At 34.3% G+C, this 23,458-nt stretch overlaps 1 protein-coding gene across 1 annotated transcript in view; it reads right to left on the bottom strand.

Moving 5' to 3' along the window:
- Positions 1-9,669: 9,669 nt before the first annotated feature.
- The window catches only part of LOC149967506 (sodium-coupled monocarboxylate transporter 1-like), a 30,289-nt gene continuing 16,500 nt past the window's right edge, over positions 9,670-23,458 (bottom strand). The window contains exons 8-12 of the mRNA XM_090167623.1: positions 23,214-23,368; positions 14,695-14,870; positions 14,515-14,621; positions 13,357-13,429; positions 9,670-9,788 (exon numbers count right to left, since the gene is read on the bottom strand). Of these exons, the coding sequence (XP_090023749.1) occupies positions 9,734-9,788; positions 13,357-13,429; positions 14,515-14,621; positions 14,695-14,870; positions 23,214-23,368 (566 nt within the window). The 3' untranslated portion in view covers positions 9,670-9,733. The remainder of the gene's footprint in view (positions 9,789-13,356; positions 13,430-14,514; positions 14,622-14,694; positions 14,871-23,213; positions 23,369-23,458) is intronic.

Here is a 23,458-nt window from a genome sequence, read left to right as displayed (position 1 = left end):
GAAATAAAATAAAAAAAAATATAAAAATATTAAAATTTCTAATTTTTAACAGAATTTCCTAAATTATTCTAATTTTTGCCATAAGTCAACTTAATTTTAAAACTATTGTCTATTTACGAAAATTGAGTTTTGTAGATATTTTGAATAGTTTCATTTTTATCCCTGGTTAAAAGTTATTATAATTGGGGATATTTTGTTAAAAGTTAGTATAATTTGCGAGATTCTTTTTAAAAAAACTGCATAGTTTTGGTTATTTTCAAACAAAAATAGAAAATTAAAGCCTGCTTTTTGATTTTGGATACCTCGGAGCTTAATAACAACGCTAATCACTTGCATATTGTAAAAAAAACAGTAACCTGAGATTAGAATTAAAATTTGCCAAACCGTTACCGGAGCCGATTTCCATTCTAATTTACGCTGAGTTTCTTTAAGTATTTTTTCAATCCTTATACCTATATTTACATATTGGAATTGTTAGAAAAGGTTCTTTTAAACGTAACTTAGTACATTAATTTATTTTGGAAGTTCAAAACGTATTAAGAGCCCTTCAAAATACTATAAAAGGATTTAATTTACAAACTAAATTAATATTTTCTTCAAACTTTCAATTCGTTATAATTTGAATTTAAATGAAAACATCATGGATTATAGATGCGTAATCTACTATTAGACCGAACGGATTAAAAAATACTTAAAGTAAGTGGTTTTACTGATAAACTCTAAAGGAATTTAACTTTAAAGGGTATCTTAGATTATTGTTTTTAATTTTATTCAAGTTCAAAACGTATAAAGAGTCCTTCAAAGTACTATAAAAGGATTTAATTTACAAACTAAATTAATATTTTCTTCAAACTTTCAATTCGTTATAATTTGAATTTAAATGTAAACATCATGGATTGTAGGTGCGTAATCTACTATTAGACCGAACGGATTTATCCATTTGAAAGAGTCCCTCTTTTGATACCTGCAAAGTATTGAACGATTCTATCTTATTGATTAAAATAGGTCTTAAAATCATATCTATTAGTACAATTACAACATTTGAGAAAGACGCTTTTCCCATTGTGAAAGTGGAATCCAAAATAAGAATCACTTCAATTTAAACGCACTTTAAATTTCAATATAGACTATTTTACCATTCTCGAGTATTTCTTTTTTTTTTCTTTAAAAGCTGAAGAAATATTAGAAACGACATCAGTGATCAAATAATTGTTTCCGAGTATGACAGACGATTTATGATATTAAAGAGTCATTTTTCAAAAGTAAGATTGTTTTCGGGTATTTTTAAAGCTAGCTTAGAAATTACATTATTTTTTATATTTAATTATTTAGTTGTAATGTTAAAGTTTGGTGATGTTGTTAATTCTTAATTAATGGTAGCCTTCACTAGAAACTATTATAAGAATTATATATGAATTTATAACCACGCGTGTATTTACCACTAGTGAATGCAATATCTGTCGAAGAATTGAAGAAAGACGGAATCACGTCATTATTAAGAACTGGTAGCTACTTCTGTATATATTGTGACGGTTCAGTTTTTCATGTTCCAACTGACGGAGGGTTAGCATGGTACTGTGACGGATACTCAATCTGTTTGAAGTATCGTAAAGCTGTTTATTTCCAATCTAAAAGAATTTTGAGTATAAGAATTCCACCAGGTGTATTAAAAGCATTACCACGCATATATTTGTGTTTAAATTGTGATATGTTAGGGACAAAGAGAGCAGCCAGTTCGTCATATTGCGAAGTAACTGGGGGATGTTGTGTATTTCCAAAAGTTAAAAAAAAAAATAATAGTATGCGTGTTTTTCTAGTATTTTTTCACCTATATTTACGCATTGAAATCTATTTTAACGTATTGAACGTAGAGTCAGAGGCTTTTGCAGTATTTTACTACCTATATTTACATTTTAGAAAGCTATTTAAACGTACTGAACGTAAAGAGTATATATTTGTATATCGGAATGTAATTTAACGTATTCGTATACCCATTTGAAATGAGCTAGTCGAGACCTTTTTTTATTTTCATTAACCATATCACACAAAATATAACAAACGTAACAATGGATCGAGCAAAAATCTGCTTACTAATACAATGGCTAGGAATTAGAATTAGCAAGAGTTAAAATAACTAATTTACAATCGCTTACTAGAAAATGATAAAAAAACTTTTTTTTTGCATGAAAATGTGTACATTTAAATACAAAACAAAACAATTTTTTATATTTATTGATAAATAATTCAAATTAGATTATAAAATAAATTAGTTTCATTTTGTAATAACAATCGTACAATCTCTGGATACTATCGAAGCTATGTAAAAATATTATTAAAATGTTTAATTAATCGATAGTTTTTTTTTTAAATCAATATACCTACTTTATAATGTTGTCCTACCACCATATGTATCAACGCTATTCTAAAATAAATCATTTAACATATAGTTATTCTAAAATAAACCATTAAATTAAAATTTAAACTTCTAAATAAAACAATACTTTACCTGGACGTATACTATTTTGCTATTAGATCCACCTATAATCTATAATATAAATTAATCATTTATAAAACCTTTAATTATTTTCATATAAAATATATTATAAGTAAATTACCGCATTGTTGATGTTTAATGATTCACCTTTTTTCGAAGATAAACAAATATAATCTCTTGATGCACCATAATCAGTCGGTTTTTGTTTATGATTTTTAATTATCTGAATACTGCTTACTGGTGAATCATCTTTTGGATTTTCCAAGTTAATATCTTGATGCATTTTCTTTACATTGGATTCAATAGATTCATTATTACTTCCTATTATCTAAATATAAATAAAATAATTACTTAGTAACTATATAATATAAATACAAAACTATTTTATTTATATAGATTACCGAATTTGTAATAGATGAAGGTGTATCAATTTCTCCAGATAAAGTTCGAAGATTATTCGATGCCATTTCACTATAGAAATAATAACTAATATTTAGCTATACTATGAACCTTAGTGTATAATTTCTTTATTCTTTATATTTTATTTTGAAATATATCAAAACTTTTTTAAAACTTTTTATAAGTTATTTACATTTTTTCTATTTTTTTTTTTACCACAATTAGATAAAAATTATTTTTTATATAGCATTATAACGTACGTACCCTCGTCCAATAAGAAATGTTAACGATGTTTATCAAATCCCCCAACACCCGCAAATCAATTCCGATGGATTTATGTAATTTACTTTTTATTATATTTATATATTTTTTAATTTAATAAATTAATTTATAAAATAAACGATTAACCCTTTGTCAGCAGACACAGGAAATGAACAATTCCTATAAAATACATACATTAAGACAAAGTTAAGAATTATCACCGAGTAGTCCTACTTACATTTTAAGATTCCTCGGAGTCACTTCCAATATAATACAGATGGTGAACTTTCGAAATCTGGTCTAACTATTATACGGTTTTCCCTTTTTATACTCTGAAATTATTGATCTTCGATATATTAATTATTAAAATGGGGTTTAAAATTAATTCCATTCTACGTATACGCATTTTGAAGTGTATCGCGTTACGTATATAGGAATTTATCCGGTCCTCATACGGAATCACGTGTACAATTACAATACTTGAGAACGATACGTTTCTCATACTTAAACTTGAAATATTCGTTTAAAAAAAATACTCGTGATATAGATTCAAGTGCCAAGCATATTTAAGTACTACAATGATATTAAAATGAAGTTTAAAAATGTTTCCATTCTACTTTAACAACGAATATTCAATGACGTCAAAACACTCTTAAATTCAAATTAACCGCGTCCTCCGGTATTTTATTTTGAAATATATCAAAACCTTTTCAAAACTTTTTAGAAGTTATTTACATTTTTTCTATTTTTTTTTTTTTACCACAATTAGATAAAAATTATTTTTATATAGCATTATAACGTACGTACCCTCGTCCAATAAGAAATGTTAACGATGTTTATCAAATCCCCGAACACCCGCAAATCAATTCCGATGGATTTATGTAATTTACTTTTTATTATATTTATATATATTTTTTTTAATTTAATAAATTAATTTATAAAATAAACGATTAACCCTTTGTCAGCAGACACAGGAAATGAACAATTCCTATAAAATACATACATTAAGACAAAGTTAAGACAAAGTTAAGAATTATCACCGAGTATTCCTACTTACATTTTATTTTATTTCATATTTTATTTTATTTCATATTTTATTTTATTTCATATTTTATTTTATTTCATATTTTATTTTATATTTTATTTTATTTCATATTTTATTTAACAGGTCTTAAGCCAATAAATGACATACAATATTATCCCTTTACTTCTCTGCTCCCTTCCAACTATCTTGCAATATTTTCAATCCAATTGTATTTGTTTCTATATCTTTAACTTTATTTCTCAGTACAATTTCCCTTTGACAAGCTTCTTCTAACTTCAATTCCCACTTTTTTAAATGCTTTTTTTATTTCGTCCAAATGTTCTTTTATTTCTTGCATATCTAACCACGTCCTATTATACTCTTCCACTATTTCACTAACTTCCACGAATGAATGGAAATCCATATGACTATAAGTAACAGAACACAATAAATATAAAACGTCCAGCAATGTTAAATGTTAGGTCACCAGAAAGACCCTTTCCTCTTGTTGTTTCTATTTCAGTGGAAACGAAACTTGGACTTCAAGACGCCCGCGTCTTTTACGTTTATATGGATTATTCATGACGGTTCAATTTTGATATTATAAATCGACACGTATAGTAGGGAGCTAGATCGAGAGTGTGGGGGCATTTATAAATTTTATAAATTAACTTGAAATATCGTAAAGCCAATAAAAATAATATAAATTTCCTACAAATCACCCATTTTAGGGATAAAAATGAAACGATTCAAAATACGTACAAAACTCAATTTTCATAAATAGACAATAGTTTTGAAATTAAGTTGGCTTATGGTAAAATTAGAATAATTTAGGAAATTATGTTAAAAATTAGTACAATTGGGGAAAATTGGTTAAAAGTTGGTATAATTTGGAGACTTGTTAATGTTAAAAATATAGAATTAATTAGGATACTTTTAAAATTGAAGAGATAGAAAGGCAATTACGAACGAGATAATGATTTAAAAAAAATATATATATTTTTAAATGAACTGTAAAACGCTTCTATAGATGGTAGCCTTGTCTCTTACCTATATTTACATATTGGAATTGTTACAAAAGGTTCTTTTAAACGTAACTTAGTACACTAATTAAGTATTTTTAATTTACCGTAATTAAAATATAGGTAAGTGGTTTTTATCTTATTTTATACCTACGGAAGGGATAAATAAATTAAAGCAATACATTTTTGGAGTTTGGAGATGGGTGGAAAAAATAGGCTCTTCGTTTTTCCAACTGCTTTTCTGATGTACCCAAAAATGGACCAAATTACCAAAAGTACCCTTAAAACGACCAAAGTCACCATTTTTGGCCCTATGTACCCCATTTCGGACCAAAAGTACCCCAAACTGGACCTATTAGCTTTATTGTAATGTTAAACTCCCATAGAGATTCCCCTAAAAAGAAAAACTTGCGGTCCAATTTTGGGTATATGAATTATTTCGGAGAGGGAATCCATGTTTTAAATTCAAATTAACCGCGCGCCCGGGCAATCCACGCCTCCCAGGTTATCCGCGCACGCGCGCGCTATCTTCCTGCCTAGGTTATTAATCATACAACTTACATAATTTCCACTTATTTCGTACGATAAAACGCGATCGAGATATTCGTTTTAAGAAATACTCGTGAGATTGGTTCAAGTGCCAAGCATACTACAATGATATTAAAATGAAGTTTAAAAATATTTCCATTCTACTTTAACAACGAATATTCAATGACGTCAAAACACTTCAATTCAAATTAACCGCGTCCCCCGGGGTAATCTGCGCACGCGCCGCCTAGGTTATCAATTTTTACGTCATTTCAACTTATTCCGTACGATAAAACGCGATAAGATATACGTTCAAGTATCTTTCGAGATAAGCGTAGATAAATGAACAAGTTGGCCTGGACACAATATGTTGATATACGGGAAAACAAATCGTCGCGAGAAATACCCTAAATACATTAACTTTTCGACGATTTTACCCTCATTTCACCCCTTAAATCCCGGACCCCGATCCCGAACCTGACCCCGACCCCGGGATCGGAGTGTCGACCTTACTTTCCTTCTACTCAAAATAATATTTGTTCAGACTACTGCATCACTGCATTTTAGTCACTTCAACCAGACTAGATTTGAAAAATAATATTTGTCCAGACTACTGCATCACTGCATTTTAGTCACTTCGTTCAGACTAGATTTGAAAAATAATATTTGTCCAGACTACTGCATCACTGCATTTTAGTCACTTCGTCCAGACTAGATTTGAAAAAAAAATATTCGCCAGACTACTGCATCACTGCGTTTAAGTCACTTCGTCCAGACTAGAATTGAAATTAATATGTCCAGATTACTGCATCACTGCATTTTAGTCACTTGGTCCTGACTTGAATTGCAAAATAATATTTGTTCAGACTACTGCATCACTGCATTTTAGTCCATTCGTCCAGACTTGAATTGAATAAAATATTTGCCAGACTGCTCCATCACTGAATTTTAGTCACTTCGTCCAGACTAGAATTGAAAAAAAAAATATTCGCCAGACTACTGCATCACTGCATTTAAGTCACTTCGTCCAGACTAGAATTGAAAATAATATATGTCCAGATTACTGCATCACTGAATTTTAGTCACTTCGTCCAGACTAGATTTGAAAAATAATATATGTCCAGACTACTACATCAGTGCATTTTAGTCACTTCGTCCAGACTAGATTTGAAAAATAATATTTTTTCAGACTACTGCATCACTGCATTTTAGTCACTTCGTCCTGACTTGAATTGCAAAATAATATTTGCCAGACTGCTGCATCACTGAATTTTAGTCACTTCGTCCAGACTAGAATTGAAAAAAAATATTCGCCAGACTACTGCATCACTGCATTTAAGTCACTTCGTCCAGACTAGAATTGAAAATAATATATGTCCAGATTACTGCATCACTGAATTTTAGTCACTTCGTCCAGACAAGATTTGAAAAAAATATTTCCCAGACTACTGCATCCCTGCATTTTAGTTACTTCGTCCAGACTAGAATTGAAAAATAATATTTGTCCAGACTACTGCATCACTGCATTTTAGTCACTTGGTCCTGACTTGAATTGCAAAATAATATTTGTTCAGACTACTGCATCACTGCATTTTAGTCACTTCGTCCAGACTAGATTTGAAAAAAAAATATTTGCCAGACTTTTGCATCACTGCATTTTAGTCACTTCGTCCCGACTACAATTGAAAAATAATATTTGTCCAGACTACTGCATCACTGCATTTTAGTCACTTCGTCCAGACTAGATTTGAAAAATAATATTTGTCCAGACTACTGCATCACTGCATTTTTGTCACGTCTTCCAGACTAGATTTGCAAAATAATATTTGCCAGACTACTGCATCACTGCATTTTAGTCACTTCGTCCAGACTAGATTTAAAAAATAATATTTGTCCAGATTACTGCATCACTGCATTTTAGTCCATGCGTCCAGACTTGAATTGAAAAAAATATTTGCCAGACTGCTGCATCACTGAATTTTAGTCACTTCGTCCAGACTAGAATTGAAAAATAATATTTGTCCAGACTACTGCATCACTGCATTTTAGTCACTTCGTCCCGACTACAATTGAAAAATAATATTTGTCCAGACTACTGCATCACTGCATTTTAGTCACTTCGTCCAGACTAGATTTGAAAAATAATATTTGTCCAGACTACTGCATCACTGCATTTTTGTCACGTCTTCCAGACTAGATTTGCAAAATAATATTTGCCAGACTACTGCATCACTGCATTTTAGTCACTTCGTCCAGACTAGATTTAAAAAATAATATTTGTCCAGATTACTGCATCACTGCATTTTAGTCCATGCGTCCAGACTTGAATTGAAAAAAATATTCGCCATACTACTGCATCACTGCATTTAAGTCACTTCGTCCAGACTAGAATTGAAAATAATATATGTCCAGATTACTGCATCACTGAATTTTAGTCACTTCGTCCAGACAAGATTTGAAAAAAATATTTTCCAGACTACTGCATCACTGCATTTTAGTCACTTCGTCCAGACTAGAATTGAAAAATAATATTTGTCCAGACTACTGCATCACTGCATTTTAGTCACTTGGTCCTGACTTGAATTGCAAAATAATATTTGTTCAGACTACTGCATCACTGCATTTTAGTCACTTCGTCCAGACAAGATTTGAAAATAATATTTGCCAGACTACTGCATCACTGCATTTTAGTTACTTCGTCCAGACTAGAATTTAAAAATAATATTTGTTCAGACTACTGCATCACTGCATTTTAGTCACTTGGTCCTGACTTGAATTGCAAAATAATATTTGTTCAGACTACTGCACCACTGCATTTTAGTCACTTCGTCCAGACTAGATTTGAAAAAAAATATTTGCCAGACTACTGCATCACTGCATTTTAGTCACTTCGTCCCGACTACAATTGAAAAATAATATTTGTCCAGACTACTGCATCACTGCATTTTAGTCACTTCGTCCAGACTAGATTTGAAAAATAATATTTGTCCAGACTACTGCATCACTGCATTTTAGTTACTTCGTCCAGACTAGAATTGAAAAATAATATTTGTCCAGACTACTGCATCACTGCATTTTAGTCACTTGGTCCTGACTTGAATTGCAAAATAATATTTGTTCAGACTACTGCATCACTGCATTTTAGTCACTTCGTCCAGACAAGATTTGAAAATAATATTTGCCAGACTACTGCATCACTGCATTTTAGTTACTTCGTCCAGACTAGAATTTAAAAATAATATTTGTTCAGACTACTGCATCACTGCATTTTAGTCACTTGGTCCTGACTTGAATTGCAAAATAATATTTGTTCAGACTACTGCACCACTGCATTTTAGTCACTTCGTCCAGACTAGATTTGAAAAAAAATATTTGCCAGACTACTGCATCACTGCATTTTAGTCACTTCGTCCCGACTACAATTGAAAAATAATATTTGTCCAGACTACTGCATCACTGCATTTTAGTCACTTCGTCCAGACTAGATTTGAAAAATAATATTTGTCCAGACTACTGCATCACTGCATTTTTGTCACGTCGTCCAGACTAGATTTGCAAAATAATATTTGCCAGACTACTGCATCACTGCATTTTAGTCACTTCGTCCAGACTAGATTTGAAAAATAATATTTGTCCAGATTACTTCATTACTGCGTTTAAGTCACTTCGTCCAGACTAGATTTGAAAAATAATATTTGTCCAGATTACTTCATCACTGCATTTTAGTCACTAATTAGTCCAGAATATTGGACAACGTGTAGTAAATGTGAACTTGTCCCTGTGACAAAGTTATTTTACGAATAGTAGAAAAGTAGATTCCTACCAATCACTGCAGTACAGACTTTCCAGACTCAACTGCGTTTTAGTCACACCCCTAAAAGACTACTCTCGTAAGAGATAACTGATATTCTTCTGCCAATAAGTTAATAAAATATACACATAATATTATTTAGTAAAACGTTATCTGGTTTTATTTGGTAAAGGTGTACAGACACGCTTTTTTCTTTAAATGTTTGGATCCTCCTCCAAAAGTACTGTCTCAATTTCTTTTTCTTTCGTCCTAAAAATATAAATTGAGCGGATTCAAAAATAGGAACCGAATTTTGCAATGTTTACATCTAAAAGTTAATTTACTTCTGATACATGAAAGTTATAACATTGCAAATTATAACTAACAAATAAACTACTTCAATCATAATTATCAGCTAGGCTATTACCCAAAGCACCACCTTAAGCCCAAGTTATCTAGAGATTTTTAACGACTTAAAAACCATTTAAATGAATAGAGGACGTCCAAAAATGGTTATCCATAAAATTTCGTGTTTTATCCCCCCCTCCCTCGACTCGAGAATCTCAAACTGCTTGGTTGAACCTACCTGCAGCGCCATCTCGTGAACGAAATATTATTTTCCCCGGTTTTATCGTTTGACAGTCGGAACTGCCGTCTGCTACGACTTTCTTCTTGGCTTTTAACCGAGTGATATTCGTAGATTGTAGTTTATCGTGTTTTTAAAATGCCTTACACGCCACCTTTCTAAAATTTTTGCCGCTTCATTCTTTTGGCGCTTCACGCAGGTTCAACCGCGATTTCTGAAATTTTTTGAGCCGTTTGATGAAGGTTGCGGAAAAAGTAGCGTACCTTTTTAAATACTTTTCCAATAACTCTAAATTTTCAGGGACATAATCATTAATATTTTTTCTATCAGTCTGTAAAAAAACCTCGTAAATTTTGGTTTTGGTGACAATTTTCCTTTAACCAGAAGTAAATTAAGTTTATTTACTTCTGGTTTTTCCGATCGTGCAAAAAGTGAAATTAAATTGTTTCTTCGGGTAGTTCACAATATTCTAATAATTAAAATTAATTATCTAATAGAAAAGTATCAACAAATTAAACATAATATTAGGCGACCCTCGTCCTTCGAAGCACTTAAGCTCAGGTAACACTGATTTCCAGTACAGCGTTTATAAAAATAATTAAAAACCACTTTTGTAAAATTACACTCTGAAAATTTATCGGGATGTCGTGTTCAAATAACTTTGGAACTGTTCCTCTATCCAAATTATCTATTCATAACCCTAACCTTCCATAACAATTAACTTATATTTTCAAAAATCAAATCACAACTGAAAACATTCCTAAAACGCGTGTTTCAAACTTAACCACGTTTCTCGATCCTAATCACGCTCTTTTTCAAATCTACGATGACCACTCTTCTCTTCATAATACAATTTTGATTGTAGCCCAATAAATAATCTAACAATATTTTACAACTCCATGCCCTAATATAGATTTAAATTACACAAAAATGGATTTACTTTTAAGAAAAATTGGAACATTATTCACGGTTTTGAAGAAAAAATTGATTTTTAACGGTAGGTCGTAGAGGAAAAATTTGCAAGATAAACAGCACATATTCTAAAACATAAAATAAATTTGGTTTATTTTTCACTAAGATACGAGGTCATGAAGAACAACAAGTTGGTAGGAGGAGGCAGTACCTTTTTAATAAGCATTGTTTAGATACGTCGAAAGAATTGTACGTGTTTTTATGTTCAATAATACCAAAACGTAATTTTTCTACCATAGAAAAATCATTTAATGAAGAAAAGAGTTGAAAAAATACAAGTAAGGTTCAATAGCATCTCCGTTAGCTGTATTACATATTCGAGCTCGATGAATCATATCCCGAAATGAGCGTTGGATCATATCGGCAGAGACGAGAACGAATGCTTCTACTATTATCTGCCGTAACTCATCAAGGCTTGTTATTGTCATCTGTTACACTTTCTCCTTGATAAAACCCCACAGGAAAAAGTCCATCGGCATTCCTTCCAATCCATCATTGAGGAAACTCCGCGTCTAGATAATCCACAGCGGTTCGAGGTTGATGTGGTGGCGCTCTGTCATGTTGGAACCTGGCACCTCTTACGTCGGCCAATGGAATGTCTTCTATTGCGTCGGCTAGTTCGTTCTGCAACAAGCCTAGGTTAGACTGCCCGTTCATATGATGTGTCAGAAAAAACGGGCGAATTATTCTATTTCCAATCAGGCCAGACCAAACGTTTAATGAAATTGAGCTTGATGGTTATGAGGGAATCAACATCCCGGATTGACATTGCTCCAAACGTTGGGGTTTTGTCGGTGAATGGTCCATTTCAAGAAAATGAGCACTCGTCGGGCACCAACAGTAGGATTATCGTCGCAGATGGTACTAATAAAGTTCCAAAATGCCAAACGCGTTGTTCTATATCTCCGTCGTGGAGTGCTTCTTGAAGCGTCCCTAGATACGGACGGCAATGGTGATGATGGAACGTTCTCTAGACATAGTCTGTTGACAGACCCAGGTCGTCGCTTGCGGAAATAATGCTGGCTCGATGATATGCCATAAAGTAGGCGAGGATCATAGATAAAATAACTTCGTATATAGATAGAAAACTTCAATGGGGCAAACTGACTCTCACGAGATTGCCCTGACATCTAGTGACTGCGCCATTTGGCTGTGTTCTCAAGAGCGTAGAACGTATTGAGGAATTTGAGGTCGGAATTTTGGGAATAAACGTATTTTGCAAGGTAAATGTCTTCAAAAATACCAGAAATAGCGTTTAAAACAAACTTGAAATCTTTACTGAATGCTATTTCTTTAGTGCAATTTTTTTAAATTTGCTCTCAGTTCAAGAAAAAGTACTTTTAATACATATAGCTCGCTTAAGCCTTTGCAATTGGGATTGCGTTACACCAAGGTTCTTGTACGGACTTCGATTAGTGCGAACTTCACCAAATAATATTATTCGGGTGCCGCCACCAGATGTCGGCCAAAACTCTGGCGTCACTTCTACAACATGAAGTTTCCTATCTATATACGAAGTTATTTTATCTATGGCGAGGGTGGTGTCTTCCATATTGATGTTAGGTTGACCAGCTCCACGAAACCTGGAATTGACATTTGCGTTGAGGTCGAATTATCGTATAGCTTCGAGAACGGTGTTATGGTTTAGTCTTCTGTTGAGATAGCACACACGAGCTAACTGCTCTAGTAGCGTTACCATTAGCTTCCCCGACAAATAGTTGAACCATTAACGCGTGCTCTGCTGCCGAATAAACTTGCATACTTGTCTTCATTGAATAAATAGAGAGTATGATTTAAAATATGAGAGGTTACGCTTTTTAATGGAATCGAAACGGGACTAGTAGGTATTCCGTAGACATTTTGTCAAATCTGTTTTGTATCGCAGCAAAGGGGTGTTTTGTTATTTCCTTAGTAAAAGAAACACACGTAGAACTCTTTCGAGGTATCTAAACAATGCTTATTAAAAGGTACTGCCTCCTCCTGCCATCTTGTTTTTCTTCATGACCTCGTATCTTAGGGAAAAATAGGCTAATTTTCAGTTTTTCACAGATCAAATTTTATTTTCTGTTTTAGAATATGCGCTACACGGTTATTATGGAAACTTTTCCTATACAAGCTACCGGTGAAAAAATATTTTTTGCATAACCGTGAAAAATAAAGCATTTGCTGTCTAGTACATTTTCCCTGATAATTTTCAAATTCTAAGTGAAATAGTTTTTGAGAAAAATGCACTGTCCAAGCAATTTCAGACACCCAGTAGACTATTTGTAATTTTCTTACTTTAAAATGTACTTCTTTTCATCACTGCTCAGGACAGCGGGGCTCAGAAGTAGAATATCTGTTTCCCCTTCGTCTGAAATCAAGTGAAAAACTAAATAAAATCCTCGACAAAGTTAAATAAAGAGTGCTCAGTGGCGGACTGGGTCTAATATTTTGGGCTGCCAGAAGACAAAGGGCCCCAGCTTTAACAACTATAACGCTATCATGTTTGAGGGGCCCACTCCACGAACGATCCGTGGGGCCCACCTGCCATCGGGCAGGCTCACTCTATGGCCAGTCCGCCACTGTATGTGCTACAACGACGCTCGTACAGCGACTAGAGAAACAACCAGTGTCGCGTTAATTTATCATTGTACTTGTAATGTCTAGTGTCGTTTAATTAATTATTTAACTATTATTTAAATCAAATAAAACACTTAATTTACTAAAGAATAATAGATAATGAAAGATACATGGCGCGCCTCACTCCGTTCGACTAGTATTCTGTTTTTGCCTTCAAACGTACGTCGCACATCTAGCGTCATTACACAGACAATCAAGACGACTAAATCGATGGACTAGAATTTCGGATAAAATATAGAATATTACAGATAAGAGTTTTTTCCTTAAATTTTTCGGATAATGCAAGCGTGTTGGGGACTGGCCAAGGCAGTTGGGGATAATAGCCGTGTGACGTCACAACACTCATGCTTTTGCCATAGAGCAAATAAGAAGTCTTGGTCAAAGGTTTATAAAGGTAACACTCTTATGGTCAAAATCGCTAAGCTTGCTCAACTTGTGAACCTGTAGAAATAGTCTTCCCCAAAGTCTTTAGATTCTTTTATTTGCGAGATGAATGGATAAGTTTAATCGAAAGTTTTTTTAACCGTCCCCACAACATGTTCCGACTTTACTTTTGAAGGCCATTCTCAATATTATAAAGCTGGTTTCACACTCGACGGAAAATATGGCGGAAAGACGATAATAAACGCCGAGCTTAAAATTGATTCCTATTCGATATACCGCTAACGTTCAACTTTACGCTGCTAATTTTCCGTCGAGTGTGAAACCAGCTTTAAGCGTAGTTTCAACGTGATTTTTTTCATGTAAGAATAAATTCACGGTCTCAGTTTTAACGAAATCGTCGTTTTAGAAAGAAGTAAAGCGCAAAATACATACCAAAAATCAGACCTAAAAGTACGGTGAGAGTCGAAGAAAGTATAACTGATATCACTGGAAACCAGAAACTGCACACTCCGTAAATTGCGAGTCCACCTGCATCTCCACTAAAACAATCAGAGGAAATATTGGTCTAGATAGTGGGGAACTATTAATGAAATAATGAGGTCATCTTAGTACTTTTCATGTCCTTCTCCGTCCAAATTGATCGTCGCTAGAGGTTCTGTGGCGTTTATGCCATCAAGACACAGTTGTTCGCCGTGGTCGAATTGGTTAAGGTGAGGGTGGTAATAATGGGACCCCAAAGACATCCAAATGCTGAGGCACATCGTCACTAAAACGGAAATCTTGGCGGCCTGCAATACACCAAAACACTATTGTCAAAGCAATTTGAACAACTTCTATTGGAAGGAAATTCAAGTGGAAAACTTTGGTGGCCATTACTGGTTAATAAGTTTCTGGACGATGTCCCAAAATGTCTCACTGTGGACACTCTATACACTGAGAAAAAATATGGTATCAAATATTCTGAGGGAGTAATTCCATCAAAGGTGTGACTGTTGCGCGTAAAAGGTTCAAAATAGTATTTAACATTTTCTGCAACTGTTTATGGTTCAAAATAAATCCTGTTATTCCATTTATTATTTGCAAATTTATCTATAGCCAATATGGTATGGAATCTGTACACATTTACACCGGAAAAGGAAGACTACGTTTTGAAAATGTTTTTAGAAATACATTTCTAGAGGCAATTGCAGGGCTGATACTGGGTTACTTTTTTAACTAAAAGTTACTTTTTTTTTAAATCAGTTACTAAAAGTTAATATTTGTCTAATTTGGTTACTTAAAGTTTCTATTTTGAAATTTGTTAGGTTATCTCTACGAAAAAATATTTTACCATATTTAATTTTAGTACTGCCCATAGAAATCAGAAACGCCGTCTTATAACAATATCCTTTATTCGTAAAGAAGGTAGGCTTTTTTAGTTACAAAACTAGCGGGAGATGAAATAAAAGTAAAAATGTACGTAAAAGAGTAAAGTAAAGTTCCTAATTAGCAAATACTTAATGTATTGCAATTTGTTTAAGCAATAATCTGTGATTTTTACTGTAAATTATTGTTTTTAAGTTATTTCTTAGTTACTTTTTGGTTACTATTTTGGAAGAGGCTAATTACTATTTCCACTAATATTAGTTATGAATTCGAGTATCAGCCCTGCAATTGCGAGTTCCAGATATTTTAAATTTGGGATAACACAATGTTTTGAGCTGGTCAGTGCAGACATAGTCTAAATATCACTAACGATTTTGACCAAATAAAAATCTTCACTCTTTCCCACATTCGCTTTTCGTCACTCGCAGAGTGCACTCTTCCCCAAAGAGTGAGATTTGTCAAGGTCACCAATTTCACTCGTATTCTTGTTGGGAATCTTGAAATTTAAGGCGGGAAATTTGAATTCAGTCCAAAAAGTACATTTGGCCTTCTATGCACCACGCTCTTCAGTAAAGTCACTAAATTAAATTAAAATTAAAATTACCCGCCTTCTTTTAATAGCCTTGAAAATCGATAAGAGTGAAAGAGCCGACCTTGACTACCTTCACTCTTTTCACGCGAGCTCACTCGGCGAGTGACAAAAAAGTGAAAACTCCACTCGTAAGAGTGGACCTTTTTATTAGGGAGTGGAGTGAGAAAAGTGAGGGGGTAAAATCACTTGCACAAATTCACTCCTAGTTTTGCCCACGTCTGGGTCAATGGCGTGTTCAAAAGTGTGTGAAAGTCTTTGACTTCACTGTAATATTTGCACTGCGTAAATTTAAAATGAAATTGTTTAATGTAAAATTGAACATCCCTTTTATTTCCACACACGGTATGAACAACGCTGCAAGTTTAAATCTAGCAGTCGTTTCAGGCATTAAAACGAAAAATATTTTTCTTATTTTTAAAAAATCTCAAAGAAACCTTTTTCGTATTATTATAACGCGATATAAAAATAAATAATTTAATGTTTTAGCTTAAAACATAAATAACAAGTTGGCAAACCAAAATACACCTCTGCTCGTAAAAGTTGGTCCATGGAGAAATAACAGGAGGGCTGACTCAGCCTTTGGGCTATTTCAGTTTATTTTTAAAGGAGATGCCAGCGTCACCTGGCTGTCGTACTGTACTAAATAGCGCGGCAAATTAAAACTTATCCTGCTATTCCTCCATGGTTTGTTTAAGATATAAGTAACATAATACCAATAAGTATGACAATTTGTTGTGTTTGTGTTCTGATAGTTGTGCATGTTGAGTCTGTTGTGTTTATATGGGCGTTTTCTCTCCAACTTCTTCTTAATTACTTTGGGACGGACCGAGTGCTGAGTGTAATGCTACCTCTCAACGTCCAATGGCAGGGTTTCCACCAGTTGTACACGGTATTCGTCTTAGTATCAATTAGCGACCGCATCGGGCGGGATTTGAACCCGAGACCTCCTGCTTGACAGGCGGACGTTCTACCACAGAACCACCGACACTTGTTACGCCTTATTGAAAATTAGACCTTCAGCTTTATCGGAAGCGTATTTAATAGAGTACGAAATTTTGGTTTAATTGAAATAGAATTGAAATTGAAATTATTGCATCGAAGAAATTCTAATTTAGCGTTCCTCTATTGATTAAAAACAAATGCGCCACCCAGGTTTCGAACCCAGACCACTCGGCTTGGCAGTCGAGCGCTCTACCACAGAACCACCGATAGCTGCTCAGGTTCACTGAAATTAAGACACGCATCGTAAGCATAATAGGTAATAAAGTCTTTTTTATTAATGAATTTATGAAGACCTAATCTGGTTTTTTTACGAATGAAATTTTAAAGGTTAAATCTGTGGGTGGTCCACTTTGTTAGTTTTTTGTTATTTAATTACGGGTATTATTAACGACCTATATATAGTTGTGTTAATTCAAAGACGATAATTTAACGTTTATTGCTTTAAGAGCTGGCGGTTAGTCAAGTGGCTCTCTGTGCTTTGTTGATGGTAAGGTTTTTGCTTCTTGTAAATATATTTGGTGTGGATATTTGGATATCTACGATTTCTAACGCAGTCAATGATTTCCTGGGTGTGCGAGTCTTTTTCATGCGGTATGTGTCACAACGTCAACTGGAAGTCTACGAGTGTTGAAATAAAATGAGCGTTAAAGATGCGGCAAGTATTTCGTAAGCGAGAAAAATACAATTACCATCTGTAGATATTTCTTTCATTAAAATTTGCTTAGTATTATATTCAACTGATAAACATGTACTGTAAAAAGGATTAAATTCAATTGTGCATTGTTTTAGTAAGTCTAACTCGCTGTTGTAACTACTTAATTTATAATATTCTGAATAAATTAAACTCGATTGTTTCGTCTCAATTATTTAAATTAAAATTTTATACCGGGCAGGGTTTGAACCGAGAATACGTTTTTCGTAAATAACTCTGAATTGCGGAGATATCTTTGGGGGTCGTGTCGAGAAATTAATACCACTAGGGACCATTCTTCCGAGGAGAGGTATATTTTGGCTTGCCAACTTGTTTTTATCACACATGATTCGCACGCGGGCTTCAAAACAAAGCCAAAGCCCCTCGCGACTCCAGAACTTGCTCTCCGATATAAGGCTTAAATTTTTAACAAAAAGTAGTCATCCAAAACGGTAAGTCGCGAGTCCAAGTAACAGCTTGAAGAGAGTATCAGTGCCGAAAAAAGGTTCGGTTAGAAAATTAGCATTAAAGCAATAGGAAGTGTCATACTTATCGTTATTATGTTACTTATGATATTATTTACTTCCAATTCCGAAACTTGGAGGTCAATGACTCAGCTGTAAAAGATCTACCTTTTAAGAATACGACCCGGGTTCGATTCCTGGCTAAGACGGTATTTCAAAATAATCAATTAATTTTATTTTAATTTTATTTATAAATATTATAAAATTATAGAATAAGTTAAAAAAAACCGTAAAGGAACACGGACTTTATCCCAGGCTGTTTGTCTTAATATCGTGGTAGCGTATTTTCGACCTACTGTCGTAAGGGTGAATAGCTTATCGGTAATACATCCGCCTGCTAAAATGTGCCTTAGGTTCAATTCCTGGCAGCTAGGAGCAACAAACACAACACATTGACAACGCAACCCGTCAAAAGTCGTGGATTTTCTTTTGTACGTTTTTCATTGGCTAAACGATTTAGCGCCTGCTGCCGTCGGAAGGGGAAAATTTGGAAATTGTCTTCCCCCCTGCCCGTAAAACGTTCATCGTAAGGGTTCGTGACGCTCGTCCAATGAAATTCGTATACAACCCTTCGTTGGCGTGTTTAAAGGCTAGCTGCGTTCTCCTTGTGTTTGTTGCTCCTAGCTAACAGTAACCGTATTTTAAATTAAATCCACTAATTTTAATTTAAACTATAAATAATTAAAATCTTAAAGAATAAATTGACTTTTATAAAGTTGTTAATATAAATTTATTGTAGAATAAATTGACGTTAATAAGTTCATAGAAACGTAAAGGAAGACGGACTTTCCCCAGAGTTGTTTTTCTAAAAATTGTTGACATACACTATGCGTCGGAAGTGTGGTGGAAGAATACTCACTTGATAAGCAGAAGGGCAGAGAGAAGGGCCCGAGTTTAAATCTCGGTCACCGAATTGGTTTTTATTCGATAGACAAATGGCAACATTTGAAATCCTCTACGAAATAAATTAAATCGAACACGAAATATCTTAATATTTAAATAAGAACCAAAATGTAAAACTCTTCTAACTATTAATATACGCGTCGATTCAGCTGAATTTCTAATTTGCAACTACGTTTAATATGTATCGGTGGTTCTGTGGTAGAACACTCGCCTGAAACGCGGGAGGGCCCGGGTACTAAACCCACCCGACGCAAACTTATAATAAGACATATACCGTGAAAATTTGGTGGAAACCCTGCTATTTGGATGCTAAGACGTTTAACGTAACCTTTAGCGCTCGGTCCGTCCCCTCGGAGGGGTTAAAATTAGGCAAAGAGATGATTAATGAATCACAATACTCAAAAACATACTACACCCAATGACAAAAAGAACGACTTTTGGAAAACCCAATTCCCTAATTTCAAGACACTGCGAACGCAGTGGTTACACTTTGCAAAACCCCTCCTAGGGACATAGTCCCCTCGGAGAGGTAACAAGTCGGCCCCACCGCAATTTTAGTTTCACATCGACGCAAAGTATCAAAGGTGAAGCTACATTCGATTTCTTACGACGTGCAATAATAATCCAATATAATTAATTTACAACGTCGAAAAATATTCCTATTATAACATATCGAAAGAAATTATCTAATTCAAACATCCCGCCAATTATAATCCTATTCTAGCATATCGAAAGAAATTGTCTAATTCAAACTTCCCGCCAATTATAATCCTATTCTAACATATCGAAAGAAATTGTATAATTCAAACTTCCCGCCAATCACCCGCCAATTATAATCCTATTCTAGCATATCGAAAGAAATTGTCTAATTCCAACTTCCCGCCAATTATAATCCTATTCTAACATATCGAAAGAAATTGTATAATTCAAACTTCCCGCCAATCACCCGCCAATTATAATCCTATTCTAGCATATCGAAATAAATTGTCTAATTCAAACTTCCCGCCAATTATAATCCTATTCTAACATATCGAAAGAAATTGTATAATTCAAACTTCCCGCCAATCACCCGCCAATTATAATCCTATTCTAGCATATCGAAAGAAATTGTCTAATTCAAACTTCCCGCCACCCGCCAAATATTATCCTATATTGTCTAATTCAAACTTCCCGCCACCCGCCAATTATTATCCTATATTGACTAATTCAAACTTCCCGCCACCCGCCAAATATTATCCTATATTGACTAATTCAAACTTCCCGCCACCCGCCAAATATTATCCTATATTGACTAATTCAAACTTCCCGCCACCCGCCAATTATAATACTATATTGTCAAATTCAAACTTCCCGCCACCCGCCAATCACCGGCCAATTATAATCCTATTCTAGCATATCGAAAGAAATTGTCTAATTCAAACTTCCCACCAAACTAATCCTATTACATTTTTAATAATTTTTCTTTTAATTATTTTTAGTAATTTCAAACTTCCCACCAGAAAAATTATATAACGATTCGCGAAGCGTTATTTCAAACTTCCCACCAAAATTTCAAACTTCCCGCCAAAGCTCGGCGTGTAGCTCCATCTACCGTGTCGTCGCTTTCCACGACAAAAAAACAACAAACACTTAACGACATTCCGTCCATAGCAATAGTATCACTTCGAATATATATATTCGATGTGAAACTAAAAAGCGTAAAGGAACACGGACTTTCTTCAAGGCTCTTTGTCTAAATATCGTTGTAGCGTATTTTAAACCTACTGATATCAAAAGTGACATAATTACCAAAAGTGTGACAATCCCTATACTTTCGTATGCTAAAGGTTTAATGACTGTTCGACTCGAGATCGACCACATAAAAGACTTATTTATTGTCGCCTTTCTGGATCTAGGGTATTATATCGTAGGTAGATGGCGATAGCATCTCCAAAGAACGACGAAAAATAAAAAAACACCAACTTTGACCAGTGCTACTTAGTTCCTCCGTTCCTCACTACGAGGCGTTATTTGTTCGTTTTAACTTCCTTCCCTCCCCAAGGCATACTTTCCCTTCTTCCCTCCCAACTTGTATTTCGCTCGTAACATTCATTAAGAAATAGGTCCGATTGACACACTTTTGGTAATTATGTCACTTTTGCTGATATAAAGGTAGGAACATAGTTCCCTCGGAGAGTTAAAAAATAAAAATTAAACATACATAATAATAAGGATTTTATTGTAAATAACTAATTTAAAAAATTAAAATAAGTTTTTATGTGGCAGATTTGTTTAACCCAATATAAGATTTTAATGGTAAACTAGCAAAACCCATAAAGGTCTAAATCCTATCCAGTTTTAACACGGACCAATATTTTTCATAGTGTACAGCGTAGTTGAATCATTTTCTGAGGTTTTTCGGCTAATTTCTTAGTTGTTTTATATTTTAAATTCGCTATTTTTGGTATCTCGATAATTTTTTTTTCGGCCGTCATGGGTGTAAAAGCCGTCAATGTTTCCAGTAGCCAAGGCCACTTCATGTTCACGTTTTTAACGTTGCGACGAAACTATGTTGTTAATCATGTTCTGCTTGGATAGTGTTTGTTCAGGATCAAGCCGTTCCAGACTGCAAGTTTTGTGTTTTACGAAGTGAAACTATGCTTCTAAAGACTTTTTTGTGACAGTGGCCTTAATCATTTTGTCAAAAGTGGTTCCCGGGCTGACCCATCTACTTATCGCCCTATTAGTAACTTAAAACAGGTGCCTAAATTTAACAAAAAACTCGCTCATGCTCAAATTACTTCCTTCCTCCGCGCCAACAACTTCTTTTCTCCCTCGCAACACGGTTTTCTCAATAAAAGCTCTTGCCTCACGAACTTATTGCAGGCCACTAACACTTGGTCTCATTGGATTGACGTAGGGTTTAGTGTGGATGTCATCTTCCTAGATTTCGCGAAAACCTTTGATTCCATTCCCCATGTGTACCTTCTTGAGGCACTTCACTCGGCTGGTATTCGGGGCGATGCCTTATCTTGACTTTCCGACCACCTTTCTGGTTGTAAGCAGAGAGTTATTCTGCAGAGTCAAGCCTCTTTTTGGAGTGCAGTTTACAATCCTCGGAAAGACTTAGAAGCGGTGGATAGCTGGGCCGATTCTCATGGTCTTTCTTTAATGTGTGCTGTCCTCCACCTAGGCCGTAAGAACCACAACTTCACGTATTACATTACTCTCTTCTTCCCTATCTGAGAGGGATTTAGGTATTATTGTCGATCTGTGCCTCAAATTCTCTACGCACACTAATAAGGTTGCCAAACGTCTATCAAATATTGCCGGGCTCATTCGCCGTAATTTAAACTTTCGTTCCCCACGTTTAATTAAGCAATTTTTCCCTTGCGGTCCCTATTCTTGATTATGGTTTTCTATTTGGACCCCTCATTTAACTACGGACCAATCAGCCCTACAAAAGCCACAGAATCGCGTAAATAAACTTGTTACTAATCTGAAAAATCTGTTTGCCCCTTCTCGTTTAAAATCCCTTGGTATTCAGCCTGTTGACTCGCGTCATAAAATCAATACCCTTTGCATGTTACATAAATTCTTTTACAATAATTTGGATCTTAACTTTAATGAGTTTTTCACCCCTCAAATCAATTCCCGTACTCGTGGCCATTCTTTAAAATTGTGTATAAACCGCGCGCCGCCTCTACTACTCGACTAAATTATTTTTCTCATAGTGTCATTACTGATTGGAATGCTTTGCCATCTAATATTGTTACACAATCTAATTATCACAAATTCCGTTATTTATTATGTGAACATTTATCTGCCAGGTCATGATCTCATATTTTTTTTCTTTTGTTAATTGTTTTCTTAATGTTGGTTTTCCTTTTTTCAATTATTAGTATGGATCTCATTATTAATATTTATTTTTTTACTTTTATTAAAAAAAATTTAAATTAATATTCTGTTCATTTTTCATCCCTCGAATCTGTATTACTACGCGTAAGTCGGCCTTTGCGGCTTTGTAGATAACCCCCCCCCCTCCCTTAACATGCTGTAGCTGCACGTGACTGACCTTAACACATGATTTCCGGTGGAAGAAAGCTACGAAGAGCACTCCTCCGAGTGGACCACTCAGCGCGCCAATGATCAGAAGCAGCGTTTGGATGATGCCTCCGATTTGAGGAACGATCAGTCCAATGACAACCGTCAAAATTCCCAAAAACGCAGCTGCAAAATAACAAAATTAAAAAGGGTTCCTCGCTTGAATTCCGTGAGTAGCACTTCACGCTCATAAATATTGAATTCATTCTACTATTG

This window comes from Leiobunum rupestre, chromosome 1, assembly GCF_980474605.1.
Source record: "Leiobunum rupestre chromosome 1, qqLeiRupe1.1.hap1, whole genome shotgun sequence".
Taxonomy (NCBI): domain Eukaryota; kingdom Metazoa; phylum Arthropoda; class Arachnida; order Opiliones; family Sclerosomatidae; genus Leiobunum; species Leiobunum rupestre.
This window is presented reverse-complemented; position numbering and strand designations above follow the sequence as displayed.